This window comes from Oncorhynchus nerka, linkage group LG9a (assembly GCF_034236695.1).
Source record: "Oncorhynchus nerka isolate Pitt River linkage group LG9a, Oner_Uvic_2.0, whole genome shotgun sequence".
NCBI lineage: Eukaryota > Metazoa > Chordata > Actinopteri > Salmoniformes > Salmonidae > Oncorhynchus > Oncorhynchus nerka.
The window spans coordinates 45,030,611-45,049,846 of NC_088404.1; the positions used below are offsets into that span (position 1 = coordinate 45,030,611).

The window sequence follows — 19,236 nt, forward strand, 5'->3', positions numbered from 1 at the left end:
AGGAAAGACGTAAGTGCAGACGACAGCTGCTGGGAAGATAGTTAGTTTTGAAATGCTCTTAAATGCAAAAACCCTGCTCTCCGTTAAGCTAACGGATCCAGCATCTCCTCCATACCGGAGTTCAAAGCCGTCTCAGAAACCCTCTGAACCGCTTACTGACTGTCTTACACTGATGTACTCTGAGAGCCCAAATATGAAAATATCCTTAGAACTCATATCAGTTATATGCATCTATTCTCCACCATGGAGAATCATACTGTAGAAACACTGAAGCAAGTGGAGACTTACGGCACTGGATCTTCAAATAATCTAGAACACCAATGTGACAACTATGCTGATAGGCAGTGCCAGGCGACCTCACTCAGCACCACTATGCAATAACTGCAGCAACACCCACATCATCATGTCTTATTGCTTTACTCTACAGCCATTTGGTCTACATCTTCTCCTGGAACTCTAGATTGGCTGGGCTGGTTCAGACACATTCACCCTGTCCGCCATTGCGCCTGTGCATTATTTACGAGTGACTGCCGTCCCACAATCCACCACAACAAGCCTGAGTGGAGCGTGAAGCCAGCAGTTGAGTTGTGTTTCAAGTGCCTACTTCACCCACCCCCTCTCTCCTGGATGCTCTCTCTTCCTTTCAAATCTCACAGTGGATTTAAAGCAGGGTCTGTCAGATGTTTTGACGGAGCTTCTGTTGTGCATGGCTGGGTCGGACTGACTGTATTATCACCTGTGTGCAAAGCATAGAGATGGGGGATGGCTTTGTTTTGAATATTCATTTGTTTGCTTATTCGTGCCTGCTGGGCACAATCATTCTGCCGAGGGAAAAGTCATGGGAGGTTGTTAAGTATCTCCCTTGATGTGGAGCTCTGAGGAGAAGACAAAAAACATTTGGATTGAATATTCAAATAAACAAGACTCATTGTATACATTTTAAAATCCCATTCAAATGATGCTCTAATACAACTGCAATCAGAACAGCTCATTATATTGCCCTGTTATATCAAATGTTATGATGTACTTTTGTCGAGTACGCATACAGTATAAATTGCAGTATACAACTATGATATGGGATTCGGAATAACAGAATAAAATTGAAAACTAAAACATCCCATTATTGTCATTATCTGTAAACTACCCTCGCGTTGAGAGGACATTAGATGAGGGTTGAGTGGTCCTCTCTGACCTGTGATACCGCAGGATGTGGCTTCTCTTTGTGTTGTTCCAGACTGAGAGGGAAATGAACTGAACACAACATGAGCAGCAGCTTACTCTGGCTCTGGGAAAACACACACATCCTCATTTCAACACACATGGCCACCTCTAAAGACACACACACACACACACACACACACACACACACACACACACACACACACACACACACACACACACACAGGAAATAGGAGTGTGTCTCCGTTCTATTTTCTGTTTTTGCACTTGATTTGAATAGTCATGTGAATGAAGTTTCATTATCTGCTCTTCAAAGGCTATCCCATTACAGTCCCCAGGAAATTCATAGCTTTTAAACTCACTTTGTTTATTCATATTTCTGTTCTCATTAATCTCTACATCTTTCTTCCAAAGGCAAAGTCAAACTGTTATTGTACAAATAGCTTTTTTTTTCTTTACCACCATAATATTTTAAAATATGCTAAATGATTCATCTTCAACACTTCAGAATCCTCTCCATAGAATGGCTCTAGTGGCTGAGATAACATGCTCCCAGCAGTTGGCCAGAGAGCAGTCATGCATATTCACATGCCCATGCTGTTAGGGGCTCTGAAGACACCTGAGCAGGTCTGGGCCCCGGTTCCCAGTTGTGATGTAAGTTAAGCATTACGATGATCGTACCAGATGCTTCGTTATTTACGAGCCAACTTTTGAATAGTGTTTCCTAAAGAAGCAGTGTGTCATTGCACCATGTGTCAATACGGATAGGATTGAAAGAAAAACAGTGCTGCTCTCTGATCATTTTTCCCCATTCAAATAGCATTAGAATTATTCCACAATACTGCCTACAGATCAGCTCCTAGAGAGATATTGCCACCTATGTATGGCTGCAAATATTGAGGTGGATTATTCTAGTACGCACCCCATAACAATGCACTACATCAGAGATTTGGCACATCATTGCGTACATGTTATGCTACACATCATGAAATATATTGAAACAAAAATGACAGACAGTAGCCGGGAATTAGCTAAATAGAATTCAATTGAATGAACATAAAATATATTTCAATGTGATCAAAATATAGGGCTATGTAGCCTATAACTTACACTATCTATCTTATGCAGTCATCTCCGTTTTCATTTTAAGGATTGTTTTATTCTTCGCTTTTTTGTAACAATTGCAAAGACATTGGCAACTTTGTAGGCTATTTGTAGTCAACTTCGTTCTGAAGTTATCGGTAGTCACAGAGAGACAGATAAACCTCTTGATTCTGTGTTTTGCTGATATAGCTTCTGTGTAAAAAGAGGGAAGGAAGATAGTCTGGCGGGTAGGAGCATTGGGCCAATAACCGAAAGGTTGTTGGATCGAATCCCTGAGCTGGCAGGGCAAAAGTCTGTCGTTCTGCCCCTGAGCAAAGCAGTTAACCCCCTGTTCCCTGGGTGCCGATGACGTGGATGTTGATTAAGGCAGCTCCCCGCACCTCTCTGATTCAGAGGGGTTGGGTTAAATTTGGGAGACACATTTCAGTTGAATGTATTCAGTTGTACAACTAACTAGGGATCCTAGGGATCCCCCTTTCCCTATAAAGTGATGGAGAAAAGCATCTAACAACGCACTTAGTTGTTCTACTAGTGGTCTGAGGCAGTTAGTTAACGAGAAGTGTTTTCAAGTCCATGTTTTTGGGAAACTGTTAGGCTACTAAAGATACACCGTAAGATGGTTCTAACGATGATCTTAACCCTACGTAGGACCTGTATTGTTGCTGCTGGTGAGGTACGGTACTGCTGCTCATCTGAGAGCTGCTGTCGGTCCATGGCCCTCCACACAGCCCATTGACATCCTGTATAGAGGCCTGCCCGGATTTTAGCTTCATGCCAAACACACCATGGCAACATGGACGATTGTTTTTTTTGTTTTTTTACCTTTATCTAACTAGGCAAGTCAGTTAAGAACAAATTCTTATTTACAATGGGACTCCCAAACAAGGCCGGATGTGATGCAGCCTGGATCAGATAGCTGCATGGAGCCCAAGTAGAACCCTAAACATATTGTTTGTTGATGAGTATAAAAATACATTTGTGTTCCGTCTGTCGCAAAACTTTTTTGAGCTGGAGGGTTTTGTTATTACCCAGTTGTATGCTTTAGTTTGCTTTTGTTTAGACAATAATTAAAATTAAAATAGGTGAAATGATTCAGGAAGTAGAATGAATGTCTCATTACAGAATATTAATATCCAGATCATTAAACATTTAAGTGCAAAGGCTTCAAAACTAGTAGAGGGGCTCAGCCTCCTTCTAGGGCTCTTCCCTCTGGGCTCGGTTCTTGCTGAAATAGAGGAGGCTTTGTGAGACAGAGAGAGTAGCTCTTATGATTGATCTTACCACTCATCAGGGTCTCTTCACTGAAATAAATATTTTGTGTGGATCTACAGTATGTGTCACATAAATTATATAATTAATTTGTCCTGCCAGTCCTGGATGTTACGAAATAGACATTAAGAGTAAAGTGCACATTGTTAATGTAACAAAAAATAGATTTTAGATTATACTGTAGGGGGCTGCTAGACAAACCCTAATGACCTCTCTAAGGACCCCTATCTACCTTTACAAAGCACAGTTTGCTGTGAGACACAACAAAACCACGCATAACACTCTCTTCTCTCCATTAGAATGTAGTAAACATACACATGTCAGATTTGATCCTTGGCATCCTGGTGGTGCACGTCCCTGATGACAGAGCTCACCCTGGTGGTGCACGTCCCTAATGACAGAGGTCACCCTGGTGGTGCATGTCCCTAATGACAGAGCTCACCCTGGTGGTGCATGTCCCTAATGACAGAGCTCACCCTGGTGGTGCATGTCCCTAATTACAGAGCTCACCCTGGTGTTGCACGTCCCTAATGACAGAGCTCACCCTGGTGGTGCATGTCCCTAATGACAGAGCTCATCCTGGTGGTGCATGTCCCTAATGACAGAGCTCATCCTGGTGGTGCATGTCCCTAATGACAGAGCTCACCCTGGTGGTGCATGTCCCTAATGACAGAGCTCACCCTGGTGGTGCATGTCCCTAATGACAGAGCTCACCCTGGTGGTGCATGTCCCTAATGACAGAGCTCACCCTGGTGGTGCATGTCCCTAATGACAGAGCTCACCCTGGTGGTGCATGTCCCTAATGACAGAGCTCATCCTGGTGGTGCATGTCCCTAATGACAGAGCTCATCCTGGTGGTGCATGTCCCTTATGACAGAGCTCATCCTGGTGGTTCATGTCCCTTATGACAGAGCTCATCCTGGTGGTGCATGTCCCTAATGACAGAGCTCATCCTGGTGGTGCATGTCCCTAATGACAGAGCTCATCCTGGTGGTGCATGTCCCTAATGACAGAGCTCATCCTGGTGGTGCATGTCCCTAATGACAGAGCTCACCCTGGTGGTGCATGTCCCTAATGACAGAGCTCACCCTGGTGGTGCATGTCCCTAATGACAGAGCTCACCCTGATGGTGCATGTCCCTAATGACAGAGCTCATCCTGGTGGTGCATGTCCCTAATGACAGAGCTCACCCTGGTGGTGCATGTCCCTAATGACAGAGCTCACCCTGGTGGTGCATGTCCCTAATGACAGAGCTCATCCTAGTGGTGCATGTCCCTAATGACAGAGCTCATCCTGGTGGTGCATGTCCCTAATGACAGAGCTCACCCTTTAGAAAAGGAAAACCGCACACTCTAAAAGCTCAGATGCAATCATTTATTTACCAACGTCTCGACATCAAGTTGTCTTCATCAGGGTTTCATGTGGAACACCCTCCACACTGCCTGCCACTCAGAAGACCACCATGTCACCACTATGTTAATCACAGTGATGGAGCTAACAGGTCAAACAACCTTGGAGGCAAGCTGAGACCCTCCACCTGTTATCTTTCACCCCTCAGAACCCTTCCTCCTACTGAAACGGCTTAGCCGCAGGGGCACGTGGGCGGTGGGATGGAAGGGATGCTTTCTACAGCCAATCTGGAGGAGATGATTATGAGAACCTCATAGGGTGCTTGTCTATCACTCATGGTCTTATCTAGTGCATCTCTTTATGAAGTGCCAGTATGAAGTAGGCTGATAATACTTGTGTCTGTCTGCACGGACAAGACGAGTAAAACGTAATACAAATGTGCTCGATATTGAATGTGTTTCTATGGAGCGTTGAGCAGTGAGAGCCAAGGGCGGGTGCTCTGTGGTATTGATGTATGTAAATGCTCTTGGTCTTCACTGCAGTAGGAGGACCATTGTCACATTGATTGTTATTAGCTCAATACCATAGAGCAGCCAGCAAGGAACATTTACACATTTCTAGAAGAGTGAAACAACAACTTTGACTTTTTAAAGGTCAATATGGCTCTAACCAAACGTGAATGCCATGGATGTCTAGGATTCTGATCAGCATCGTTGCTGCAGGAGAAAACACATGCAGAGGGATTATTATTGACTGATCACAGTCTCAGGGAAATCATGTGTTCCACTCGCATTTGCCGTCTGCACATTTCTCTCCGGTTGTTGCGCATATGTTTTCTCGGCCCAGAATAACAATGGTAGTTGAAGCCAGATACCGTAATCAGTTTAGTTAAAAGTCAAGAAAGTGTCGTCCCTCGCCTCCGAGTCTCACCAAAAAGAGGGGAATGGAATGGAAACTATGAGAGTTCTAGCATTCCCTGTCCCCATTCCATCAGACAGACAGAGTGCTCATCTCCTGTCCTGGAAACACATAACTAGGTAATGACACCGCTGTCTCTGTCAATGTGGCTCCCGTATGAAAACACAGTCTATTTCCTTTATTTATTCCGCGTCTAAGCCTAGTTCTACCGAACCAGCACTGACCTCCACGGTCTAATTGGCCTGTTTCACTCGGAAATAACTTGGGCTCATCTGAGTAGTTCATTTATGCAGCATCAAATTGGAGCTTCGGAGGAAGAAATACATTGTGAATTGTTAGAGTGGCTGTGGTTTAGCTTGACAGACCAAGGGTACATAAAAAGCTTATTCTGATGTTCCAGTATATGTCGAAATGAATGGCTGAGATGACAATCAGAGACCTCTCCTGTGATTGGGGCAGTGTTGTTGGCCACTTGTAAAATAGGTACTGTTTCAGACACAGAGCTAAAAAGATAATGAAATGCAGTTGAAAATTGAAATATTTTGCAGATTGCTGTTGTTATCCATATCAAACAAGCTAACATATTGCCTCGTGTTACACTTCGTAGTCTAATAAGCATTATAAACTGGGTGGTTCGAGCCCTGAATGCTGATTGGCTGACGGCCGTGGTATATCAGACCGGCAGCGTAGCCTAGTGGTTAGAGCATTGGACTAGTAACTGAAAGGTTGCAAGATCGAATCCCCGAGCTGACAAGGTACAAATCTGCCGTACTGCCCCTGAACAAGGCAGTTAACCCACTGTTCCTAGGCCGTCATTGAAACTAAGAATTTGTTCTTTAACTGACTTGCCTAGTTAAATAAAGGTTTTTAAAAAATGTAAGACCGTATACCACGGTATTTTTACTGCTCTAATTACGTTGGTAACCAGTTCATAATAGCAATAAAGCAACTCGGGGGCTTGTGGTATATGGCCAATACACCACGGTTAAGGGCTGTGTCCAGGCACTCCACTTTGTGTCGTGCGTAAGAGCTGACCTTAGCCGTGGTATATTGGCCATATATCACACCCCCTCGGGCCTTATTGCTTAAATATCCAGTGGTGTGCATCAACACCAACTCTATCCCTGCTCATCTGAGTCATTCTCCTGTCTCCTGATTACGTACCTCCGAGGTAACTCTTGAAATCCCTCACCAATCTAACACTATATGAGTCACCTGCTGAGGGACTTGCTTAGATGCTTGAACGAAACAGACAATTAGTTGGCTGCTGGTGGTGTAGGCATGTTGATCTACTTCAAAGTGTGTAAGGGTGCATTTACTGTCTAGGGATGACGCTAGGTATGGAGTGAGTGAGTTGAGTTGAGGTGAGGTGAGTGATGGGGGATTTTGGGGATGAGGTGTGGAGGGTTGATTGTGAGTGAGGAGGGTGGTTGGGGATGACACCAGGTGGGAAGTGAGGGTGTGTGTGTGGGGGGGTGGGGAGGTCAGAGGTCAGGGAGCATGAGACAGATTATCAAATCACTAGCCCACTGGACCTATTACAGGCCACAACAGATAATGGTTCCAGAAAACAAATGGAATGCTAGAACACCACAGAGCTCTCCCTGGTGGGCTGTACCCATTCAGGACGGAAGATAATAGAATCCGCCACAGGAATGTTTACACTGTATCGTTGTTTAAGCTGTACACCGGCAAATTGATTCAAAACACTGGAAACAGGAGAGTCTACCTGTCACCGGTAGTATAGATTTAAACAGTCAAAAAAAAAAAAAACACTGTGTGGTAAATGTTAACCATTGCAAAAAGAGCTACTGTGAGAATAATGCAATGCGAGAGCGATTTAATTAAGCCCTGAGACACTGACCAAGTGGATCTCATAATCAAATCCAATCCAATTGTATTGGTCACATCCACATGTTTAGGAGATGTTATTGCGGGTGTCAACAGTAGTATCTAAAAATTCACAACAATACTTCTGTGAATCATGTACTCATGTACTTTTATGGTAGGATTATTTTGGTTTCTTAAGTATTTCATATAACTGCTCTGCTGCAGAACGAACCAGCAGACTCAGAAATGGATAAAAGTGAGCCAGTTGGAATGGTGAGCACAAAGGTGTGCCCTTGACTGCCTTTACAATGATACCTCCCATTTCACGTACATTCTGGAATCTAATAGCTGTCTGAGCCTAACTTCTCCCTTCCTGCCTGGTCGTGTTAAGCCTTTGTAAATAGGGTCTGGTGCAGAATGCTGCTTTCTGAACTGCATGAAAGGCTTGGGTAAGCCTGGAAGTGGCCCAGTCATTTCATTCCAGGCACACAAAGCAATCCCTAATTTCTGAGACTGTGTAACCTCGAGCAGGAAGGGAATCAGTCATGTTGTCTACAGAATCCGTTATCTGCCACACCACTTGAATGTTATCAGAATGCATCTGGTAGTGTTTCGTGTCGGTTGGTTCCCTCTTAGGACTCTCACCACCAACATGAATCAATAAGGGCTAGGTAGCTAGCGTGAGCAAGGTGTATCTGTAATGGCCCGTCACTAATAGGGTGTTGTTGTAGTGACGTACATGTGCAGTACATCATTAACAAATAGATCACAGTAAAACAACCCATCTCCATGTACTTTGAAGCAATTCAATATACAGTAAAGATGATGAAGAGAAACGCCTGATATTCACTATAAAGTGGCTGGATGCATAAATGGGTGCATAAAATGGCCTCTAATAGATTAACAATGATGAGGTCACGGGCTTCATGGGCTTCCAGTTATGTGTGGTCCCCTGGGATCCCATTCCCAATGTCTTTGTCAATTTAATCTACTTCCAGGGCCAGGGAGGTTAACGTGACTTCAACACGCCGGCCCAGCCGGCGTCACAGCCAATGTTTCTGGGAGCACCCCAAATGACACCCTATTCCCTATACGGTACACTACTTTTGACCAAATCCCTGGTCAACAGTAGTGCACTACATAGGGAATAGGGTGTCATTTGGGGTGCACCCACTGTCTCCAACCCTTACAGCTGACCAGCATGCAACACAAATCTGACATGCATCCGTTTAATAGCTTCCTCTCTGATCAATGGTACAACCACTGGGTCTTGGCACAAACATACAGGTTGGACGGCGTTCAGTGAGGACAATGACTCTCTCTATCAACTCTGCTGTTAGAGGAATAGTGACCAGCAGATTTCATTCACGAATGTGGATCAATCTCTCGATCTCCTCCAATCAACTGCAGCAAACTGGGATCATTCAGGGCATCCAAAGGCTGACAGATATGAAAGGTCATTGTAAGTGACCGATCAACTTCCCAAGATGACCTCGGTGAAAAACGTTTTCAATCAACCTGCTGGGTTGATTGTTCATTGCAACAACAGTGTATCTCTGCTCACATATTGTGTTCCTCAATAGTGAACATGTTGCGTCATGTGTTGACAGCCTCTCAACATGACACTATGCAGTATGCTGTCAACACACGACAACACATGACACTGAATTTAGGCAACAAATGTCATCTCATCAAGCACCAGTGTCCAACTAGAGCTATAGTCACTTTTTAATAGTAGGTTTTTATACTGTATTTCTACCTTCATGAGGGCAGGAGATCAAGGCCATGGATGAAAATAACAAGAAGAGGTAGAAGTAATGACTCTGGGCAGATTCATGAAGAACCACTCTAATAACACAAACATTTCTGACGTACAATTTTATGTTTGCCCTTGCTACTATAGTAAGCACACTAATGAAAACATCAACTAATGGACAATGACAAATTGTGAGGCTTTTGTATTCACACTATTGTATTTCTCCATGACTCAAATGCCAGGGTATTGATCTGGACTGGGGAGGGATACCAAAGCCTGGGAGATAGTGACTCATTACCTCCATCCCCCACAGAAAGAGCAGAGGGGAAGGGCCTACTGATAAAACTGCCTCAGAGGAAGAAGAGAACCGTGGGTAAATCTCATCTGCTGGCCCGTCTGAGCAAGGTAGCCATCACCTGTGCCAGAACACTGGACCGGAGGGAGGAGGGTTGTGAGGGGGAGGAAGAGAGGATGGTATGGGGAGAGTGGACGGGCTTGGCTGTGGTCAACGTTAGCCTTGCTGTGAAATGATGAACAATGTGGATTCTCCTCATTCATCATGGGCCTGTCTCAATCCAGGCTACAGTGGTCTCCATAATACGTCAGTGTCGCATGCTGGACCACCCCCATGCATCAAAACATTTTAATACAGCTCAGCTCCATGCTTCCTCTCGTTGCTCTCTTTGTTCATGGCAGGGAGGCTGGCTGACCCATGTACCTCTCCTGGTTTTATCAAAGACGGGGTGGAAACCGTGACATGAATCTTTCATGTCTGCTGCTTTCTACACATATTGTAAACATGCATTAAAGAAAATTACAGACATACACATTTATTTTATGATTTCAGAAGGGTAGGGTACAGACGTAGGATCTTAATTTGATCATCCTGTTGCAGGAGAACGTTTTAGTGTATTTGAGGTTTAAAAAGGCTTCTGAAGTTTTTAATTTCCACATTGAAATATCCGACTTGATTTTCCATTACATTAAAATGATCAACCCCTACAAAAATGTCCATTAATTATAATAAAAATTAAGATCCTACACCTGTAGAACATTTCCTGTAACCTCTGAAGAGAAGCTGAGGCAGAACTAATGCCGGTACAGAGTTCTAGATGATGGAGTGTGAAAGAGTGAGGAAATAGTGTCACACCCTGACCATAGTTTGCTTTGTATGTTTCTATGTTTTGGTTGGTCAGGGTGTGATCTGAGTGGGCATTCTATGTTACATGTCTAGTTTGTCTAGTTCTATGTTTGGCCTGATATGGTTCTCAATCAGAGGCAGGTGTTAGTCATTGTCTCTGATTGGGAACCATATTTAGGTAGCCTGGGTTTCACTGTGTGTTTGTGGGTGATTGTTCCTGTCTCTGTGTTTTGCACCAGATAGGACTGTTTTAGGTTTTCGCACGTTTGTTGTTTTGTTAGTTTATTCGTGTACAGTTTCTTTATTAAAGTACAATGAATAACAACCACGCTGCATTTTGGTCCGCCTCTACTTCACCTAAAGAAAACCGTTACAAATAGACTGCTTTATGACAACAGAAGGCAGGTAGACACAACAGGAGACATTACAAAACACTATAAAATGGTACCTGATGAAAAAGGACAATGAAAAAGTACCTAAAGTACCACTCAACTTGAATAAAAATGTGTTTTTAAAGAGGCAGGTACACACAAAGAAGATTCCTCAAGGGTTCTATGGGAGGGCATGGTTCTACTGTATGTGGAACCATAATGACCATAATGAAGAACCATTTGAGCCGGTTAATGGTTATTTGCGGTTCAGAAAGTAGTTATTTCTTCTTTTAGTGATAATTGAAATGTAGGGGCAATGGCAAAGCTCTTTTTGTGCAACCGTGAGTGAGAGTGTCATTCCAGTTGATGTGATCTGTTGTGTTACGCCATTGTATGTTAAATATGACAATGGCCAGTGATTGTGATTTTTGAAAGACTCATATATGGCGTTGTGTCAATGGAGAACTGATGTCTACAACAGTGGTTCTCATTTCCCTCCTCAGGGACCCCCAGCCATTCCAGAGCTAGCACACTTGATTCAACTTGTCAAATAATACAATTATAAAACCTTTGATATTTTAACAATAGTATGGCTAACCAGTAAAAAGAACCCTGTATGGTTCTTGAATTAAAATGTTATTTGCAGAACATTTGAGATTGAGAGATTCTTTATAGAACCGTTCTCCGTAAAGGTTATATACTGTCACGTTCTGACCGTAGTTCCTTTTTATGTCTTTGTGTTAGTTTGGTCAGAGCGTGAGTTGGGGTGGGTAGTCTATGTTCTTTTTTCTATGTTGTATTTCTGTGTTTGGCCTGGTATGGTTCTCAATCAGAGGCAGCTGTCGATCGTTGTAGCCTGTTTTCCCCATTTTGGTTGTGGGTGATTAATTTCTGTTTAGTGTCTGTTCACCTGGCAGAACTGTTTTGTTTTCTCTTTGTTGTTATTTTGTGTAGTGTTCAGTTTTTTCAATTAAAATATGACGAACACTTACAACGCTGCATTTTGGTCCTCCTCTCCTTCCACCAACGAGAAGCATTACATATACAGAACCATTCAAAAGGGTTCTACACAGCATCAAAAGGGTTCTACACAGCATCAAAAGGGTTCTACACAGCATCAAAAGGGTTGCACCGCTAGAAAAAAACATATTTGGTGTCTTTTTTAAATGGTTCTTTGTAGAACCTTACGAGCATGGTTCCTTTATAGAACCATCCAAAAAGGGTTCTATATAGCACAAAAAAGGGTTTCGCTATCGCGACAAGCCAAAGAACTGGCACAATATAGAGCCATTTGTTTTTAGTGTGTAGAAACCACCTCTCTCCTAATGAAAAACACAATAACACAAAATGGCTCATACTGACTCCAGTCAAAGAAAAAAAAACATCTCGCCAATGTGATCTGGCCAGCTTCTACCTTGAGAATAAATGTTCTTTCTGTGTCAGCAATACAAATGGAATGGGGTCAGGCCTTTTTCTGATTCTCTGAGCTAGGGGCAAGATTACTCCTTGTTCAAGAGATGGAGCGAGAGCACCCTACTGAGTCTAATACTGGATACACTCACCTATAATTGAGGCAAACCGATACTATTGACACAAAAATATTTTAAACCAACCTTGTCCCTGGCTGGCTGGGGTTAACCATCTCCCAGCTGGTCTGGTCCCTCACCCAGAGGTAGGAACTGGGAGGGATAGCATGGTTAAAGCCAGCTGAACAGTTATAGAAATATAACCATCCCTTCTCTCGGGCATTGGACTGTGCTCAAATGTGACCTCCAATGTCATGGTCACCGGTCCCACTCTCACTGCATGTAAAGAGGGAACAGAAATGTAAAAACTCCGTCAAAACTCCCATTTGTTTCATCCATTCATGTCCCTTGTGGCATTGTGCAGCTGAATGGTCTAAGGGCCTCTGTGTTGTAGTGATGGCACCATTGACAATGAATGGTAGTTAAAGAGCTGCCTGGATGCTAACATTCTGTTCAAACATTGCAGGTGTAACGCTGATCAGATAAACTGCCAACGCTACTGTAGCACGTCCCTGCTCTCCGCTACACTCATAGAGAAAAGGGTTCCAAAAGGGTTCTGTCCCCATAGGAGAACACTTTTTGGTTCAATAGAGAACCTGTTTTAGTTCCAGGTAGAACCCTTTTGGGTTCAATATAAAACCTATTGTGGAAAGGGTTCTACCTGGAACTCCAAAAGCTTCTGCCTAGAACCAAAATGGTTCTACCTGGAAGCAAAAAGGGTTCTTAAAAAAAAAGTGTTTTACCTTTATTTTTCTAGGCAAGTCAGTTAAGAACAAATTCTTATTTACAATGACGGCCTTGTTCAGGAGCAGAACGGGGATTTGACCTTTCGGTTACTGGCCCCACACTCTAACCACTAGGCTACCTGCCTCCCCAATATTTTTGTTCTTCAAAGGGTTCTCCTATGGGGACAGCCAAAGACCCCTTTAAGGTTCTAGATAGCACATTATTTTATAGTGTTTAAGACAAATACCTCAAGGTGAACATACAAATTAATTTTGCCTGACTGTGAAATGTCAATGTCGTGTTAAGGTCTTCAAGTCTGCTTGTGATAACAAGATGATCCACTTTGACAGGTTCTCAAATTTGGCTACAGGAAGTCGTCCTTCCCCAGGGGCTACTTGATGCAATCTTCTGTTCCTCCATTCCCAAGGTCGGTGTTGGAAATTACAATCTGTTCACACCAGTCAGTCCCCACCTGGCTGGCAGAGTGAGAAACGCAGGTCACAGGTAGGAAGGTAAGAAGCAGGACAGTATTCCCCTCCACGCACATCGAGTTGTTCTCCCTACATAATTATAGACCAGAGAGTTGTGATAAACATCAATGGTGGAGAGGAGACAGGCTGTCAAAGGCAAGATGTGAGACGCATCCTCAAACTTCTCAAATCAGCCGAGCTGAGACTAGGAGTCCCAGCAGTCAAAGAGACTTGACTTAGGAGGCTTGTCTTGGGTAAATCTCATCCACTAAATCAAACAGACTAAAAATAACATGTTGTCTTTCCCGAGCAACCCCCTGGCATAATGGGAGAATATTATCACATTTAAACATTTAAACACACACACACACACACACACACACACACACACACACACACACACACACACACAATTCCCAACGTGTGCTTGTATCCAACACGTGACAACCCATGAATCTCTGGGATATGTTCTATTGAGTCGAGCTTATTGGTGATTTTGACTCAAAACTAATGTCTGCCTCTGCACTACTCCACCCAAGCAGAGTCAGCAGCATTCAAAGTATCCAGGGCATGTGTGGGTTGCCTTCAGAGCATGGCCAGGTCCGAATTCAAGTGAAAATTAGTACATGGGTCACAAAACAAGTTACATCATTCAAATAGGAACAAAACAATGTAGGAAAAATAGGGCAAAGAAAAATGCTCAGGCCGCCTGTGAAGACAGGATAGGTGCAGTACAGCGAGACAGCTGGAGCCAGGTCTAGAGCTGTACAGAGCTTGCTGCTCCAACACACACTCTCTGATTTAACATGTGGAAAAGCATTGTTGGGGAAGCTACTCTTAAGAAAAATATTGTTTATTTAACTAAAGTTACTTTGAAAAAGTAGTTTACTACATCCAAACTACTTTGTGAGAAATTATCATATATACTGTAAACCTTAAATGTCATAGACTACAAGTTGCAAGAACAGATCACTTTGGGGTCAGATGTAGAATGTAGAATTTAGCCTATTAAACACAAAAACAATGTTTCAAGTGAGAATTAGGCAGGTCTGATGCCGAAAAAAAAGGAAATGATTCCCTACTTCACCCATATGTTCTATTCTTTTTGCTAAGAAGTAGTTCTAGTAGTTAGCAACAACGCTACATGGTAAAACAGTAATTAACTACTGAAAACACTACATACTATAGATTTCAATTTAGTTAAACCTATATACTACAAACTGTAGTTAAATGACTAGTTGAACTATTACTGAACAAACATATAAACACAACAAGCAACAATGTCAAACATTTTACTGAGTTACAGTTCATAGAAGGAAATCAGTCAATTGAAATAAATTCATTAGACCCTAATCTATAGATTTCACATGACTGGGCAGGGGTGCAGCCGTGGGTGTGCCTGGAGGGCATAGCCCGATCCACTTGGAAAACAGAGCCACCCCCTGGGAGCCAGGCCCAGCCAATTAGAATGAGGTTTTTCCTGCAAAAGGGCTTTATTACAGATAGAAATACACACCTCCCCCTCCTGACGTTTACGCAGGTGAAGAAGCCGGATGTGGAGGTCCTGGGCTGGCGTGATTACACGTGGTCTGCGGTTGTGAGGCCAGTTGGATGTACTGCCAAATTCTCGAAACAATGTATTAACATTAAATTATCTTGCAAGAGCTCTGTTAGACATTCCTGCAGTCAGCATGCCAATTGCACACTCCCTCAAAACTTGAGACATCTGTGGCATTGTGTTGTGTGACAAAATTGCACATTTTAGAGTGGCATTTTATTGTCTCCAGCACAAGGTGCACCTGTGTAATGATCATGCTGTTTAATCAGCTTCTTGATATGCCACACCTGTCAGGTGGATGGATTATCTTGGCAAATGACAAATGCTCACTAACAGGGATGTAAACAAATTGTTCCACACAATTTGAGAGAAATAAGCTTTTTGTGCGTGTAGAACATTTCTGGGATCTTTTATTTCAGCTCATGAAACCAACACTTTACATGTTGTGTTTATATTTTCGTTCTGTACTCCTCAACACTGAAGCCTAAGTCTTCATGTCTTCTATCTCCCACTAAAGCAGAGTATCACAAGTCATATGGCGCCGTGCAATGCCAACATCTTTTATCATCACTCACAGAAAACGAATTCAATTTCAGGGACAATTAACCGCTCAGATCTAATGATGACATTTTGTGTCAAATATCTCAAAAGCTCAATGAGTTTTATTAACTGATGCTTAATTCCTTTAACGGAACACATTAGTTGTAACAAAGGAACAAAACATCAAGCAATTCCATGGTGTGTGCATGGTGATGTTAGTATTTATGTTTTATTAGACAGGCAGCAGGTAGCCTACTGGTTTGAATCCCTGAGCGGACGAGGTGAAAAATCTGCCAATGTGCCCTTGAGCAAGGCAATTAACCCTAATTGCTCCCGTAAGTCACTCTGGATAAGAGCGTCTGCTAAATGACTAACATTTAAATGAGTTCTCATCTGGCAGTCTGAAACATTGAGCAGCACTCACCACTGAACACATACTGCCCTTGTCAACAATGGACCCCAATGTGTCATGCTCCAACCTCAAATGGCTTGTCCAATATGCTATATTGGAGGAAATCAATACTTCGTCTTTCACAGCTTTGCCCTCAAATGCCCAATTTCAGGGCGTTCTAAATGCATTTGAAAAACCTGTCACTGAAGGTATGAAAAGATACACTTGGTTTCCCCGTCTTCTCAGATTTCACACCAAAATGTCTAAGTAAATAGCTGCTTGCGCTGACATGCCCGGCTGGGCAGGCTACCGCTGCGCAGACCACCGGGGATTCCACACGAAAGCTGTCAGACAGTGAGTGTCACAGTCAGACATAGGGATGTGGCTGTGCATGTGCTATTCCTGGTTTTACACTAGTGGATTCCCTACTGACACACACTACTCTGTTCTCACCTCTTACCGTTTGGTCCCCTGCTAAATACAAGCAGCTAGCATACTGTCATCACCCTCTCTCTCTCTCTGCAATCAGGAAAATAACAGCAAAGCAAAAGGCTGTTAGTCAAAAAGTCAGCTCGGTTTACATCTCCCTCTCCCTCTGGTCAGACCAGCTGTGTGATGCAGATTGGGCTTTCAGACTCGTAGCAATTATCATATCTGAAGACCCAATAATTCATGCTGTATGTGTGAGCTGAAAATAGCAGCAGAGAGTCAAGATAGTGCACAGTGAAACAAGTTTGTGTTTGTGTTCCCCCCGAACGGCAAACAACTTGACACCGCAATCAGTTGCCAAGGGAGATGGATTGTAAAAATGCAAGCGGAAGACGCATTTCAATAAGTCCAATGTACAAGCCAAAGTAAATGTTGTGTCTTCATGGCTCGATGAACAGAAAAGGAAATTAAAGGATGGTTTAACATGGTCAGACAGCTCTGATCTCAGATTAGCTCTGCTTTATGTGTAGTGCATTTCTGTCTTCCTGAGATCTGTGGCGAAACTGATATAAGCAAATGTGATCTTTCAACATATCGAATCACAATTTCCATTTCAAAAGGGTCATGGCACTTCAACATGTATATGTATTCTAATGGTAATAACATATGAGTTTGGGGGATTTATGCATACAACTTTTAGAAGACCCCTTAAATGTTTATTGTTGCGTTAAAAATCCTAATCTTGTACTCTCATTGCAGTCGCTAAAACCTGGACACCGTAGAGAAGTGGGAATAGCTTCAGACAACATGACCTACAATACCAAGTTGTTGTCCATATTGAGTTAATCTCTCTCAAGCCCCAAACAAGCAGTATGTAATAGGCTACAGTCTGATCAATGATTGTTCTGCTCAGGCTCACTGAGCACCAGCCTGGTGATAATGAAAATACTGCAGCTCTGACTGGGTCTAGTTCTTACATGCTGTCAGTAAGGAGTAAGGTCAGTGATTGGTACAGAGGGGTGAAGAGGCTTATCGATTACCCTCCAGTCCATTAATAAGACTACCAATATGACGCTGTTGCTTTTGTTAAGTACTGGTACTACTAAACAGATTTGCACTTACAAATGCATTTGATACAATGTAATGCAAAGGGGCCAAACTCCAAAATGTATTTTCTGAGTTGGGATTTGACTCCAACCCAAACTCCCTTCCTGTTAATTCTTCTTTCTCTATTGACAGTATGACCACAGACTCACACGACATTGCATACCCATCGTGTCAGTAAGATAACCCTGTGGTAACCTGGACATACAGGTTAGCTTCCTGGACTGCCTAGCTAAATGAATGTGTACTGGTTAACATGGAGGGTGACAGGTATAGGTCTGAGGATAGAGGTCAAAGGTTAGGGTGGGTGTCAGAGCGCAGAGTACGTACGTGCCGTTGATGACCCCGTCGGGGTTGAGCATGGGAATAATCTTAAAGATGTAGGCCTCCCTCAGTGCCTCAGCCACCGGGTCACTGCTACACAGAAACTCCAGGGTTCCCTTCATCACCCAGCTGGCGTTACTCTCCCCAGGGTGGACCCGTGCTGTCAGTACTACACACGGGCGGTTACCTGGGGGAGGGATGGGGGGGTGGAGAGAGAGGGGGAGACAGGGTTACACAGTGAATGCTTGTCCACAAATGTCCACATTGAAGAGGATTAGTGACACTCTTTACAGTAAATAAGTAAATCCTCGAGCCACCAATTCTTCCACATTATGTTGGAACAAGGATCTCTACAAACCACGAATCCACATCTTAATGCACATGTATTGTTATGGTTTACTCAAAATGATCGCCTGTCCTATTCAGTTTGCCTTGTTTTGAAAAAGATAATCACATTTCTGAAGCGTGTGATATATTCTGTATGCGCTTCTATAGGGCAGAATCTATACAGCAGGTCCTGTGAAAATGTAGATGTTGAAAAAGAGAGGAGATGGATATGCTTTCAGAGGCACATATCATTTTAATTTAGCCTGGCAATTGCGGCCAAGGCTGCCACTCCACAAAAGACGAAGCCACGGAAGAGACAAATTCCTCTGACTCCTGCATTGATCACACAGTAATGAGTTTCTGCAAGGCCTGTAAAGTGTACACCCTCTTTATGCTTCATTCCGTTTCTATGTTTAATTGAATCCATGTGAGCATGAGCAATCAGGTTTGAGCAATAAGTCATTTGTTTTGTAAAACAAAATGAGATAAAGCAGCATTCACATACTTTCACCTTAATTTAACCAGCCATAATTTGGCTGTAGGCTGTCCAGTTCAGACAACAATGATATGATGTGAGTGAATAGCCAAATGCATAACAATGCAGAGTGAAATGATATGATATATTTTTTTTAACACATTGGAGGGGAGAAAATGTCATTGCAAAGCATACGATTTATTTTAGGCTTTTGCAAACTGAAGTAGATTGAATGTACAAAGGTGACTGAGCGGGAATGCAGGCATCTTGTGGAAGAGTCCAGAAGATATAATTAGAGTGATAAATATCACATCAGCCAATAGCATGGCGCTCCATTCCCTGCAAGAGCAGCCAGTTTGAGCCTGGAAAAATGTATAAATCAAATTTCGACTCAAGAAGAAGAAAAAGATTCCACAACTCCCTTGTGCTGTCTCTTTCATATACACAC

General features: G+C 43.0%; 1 protein-coding gene across 2 annotated transcripts in view; it reads right to left on the minus strand.

The window, feature by feature from the left end:
• Window positions 1-19,236, minus strand: part of LOC115134398 (cytosolic carboxypeptidase 4) — a 153,167-nt gene that overhangs the window by 68,579 nt on the left and 65,352 nt on the right. For both annotated transcript variants that reach the window (XM_029668312.2, XM_029668313.2), the window contains exon 19: window positions 17,993-18,173. In XM_029668312.2, coding sequence (XP_029524172.1) covers window positions 17,993-18,173 — 181 coding nt within the window. The remainder of the gene's footprint in view (window positions 1-17,992; window positions 18,174-19,236) is intronic.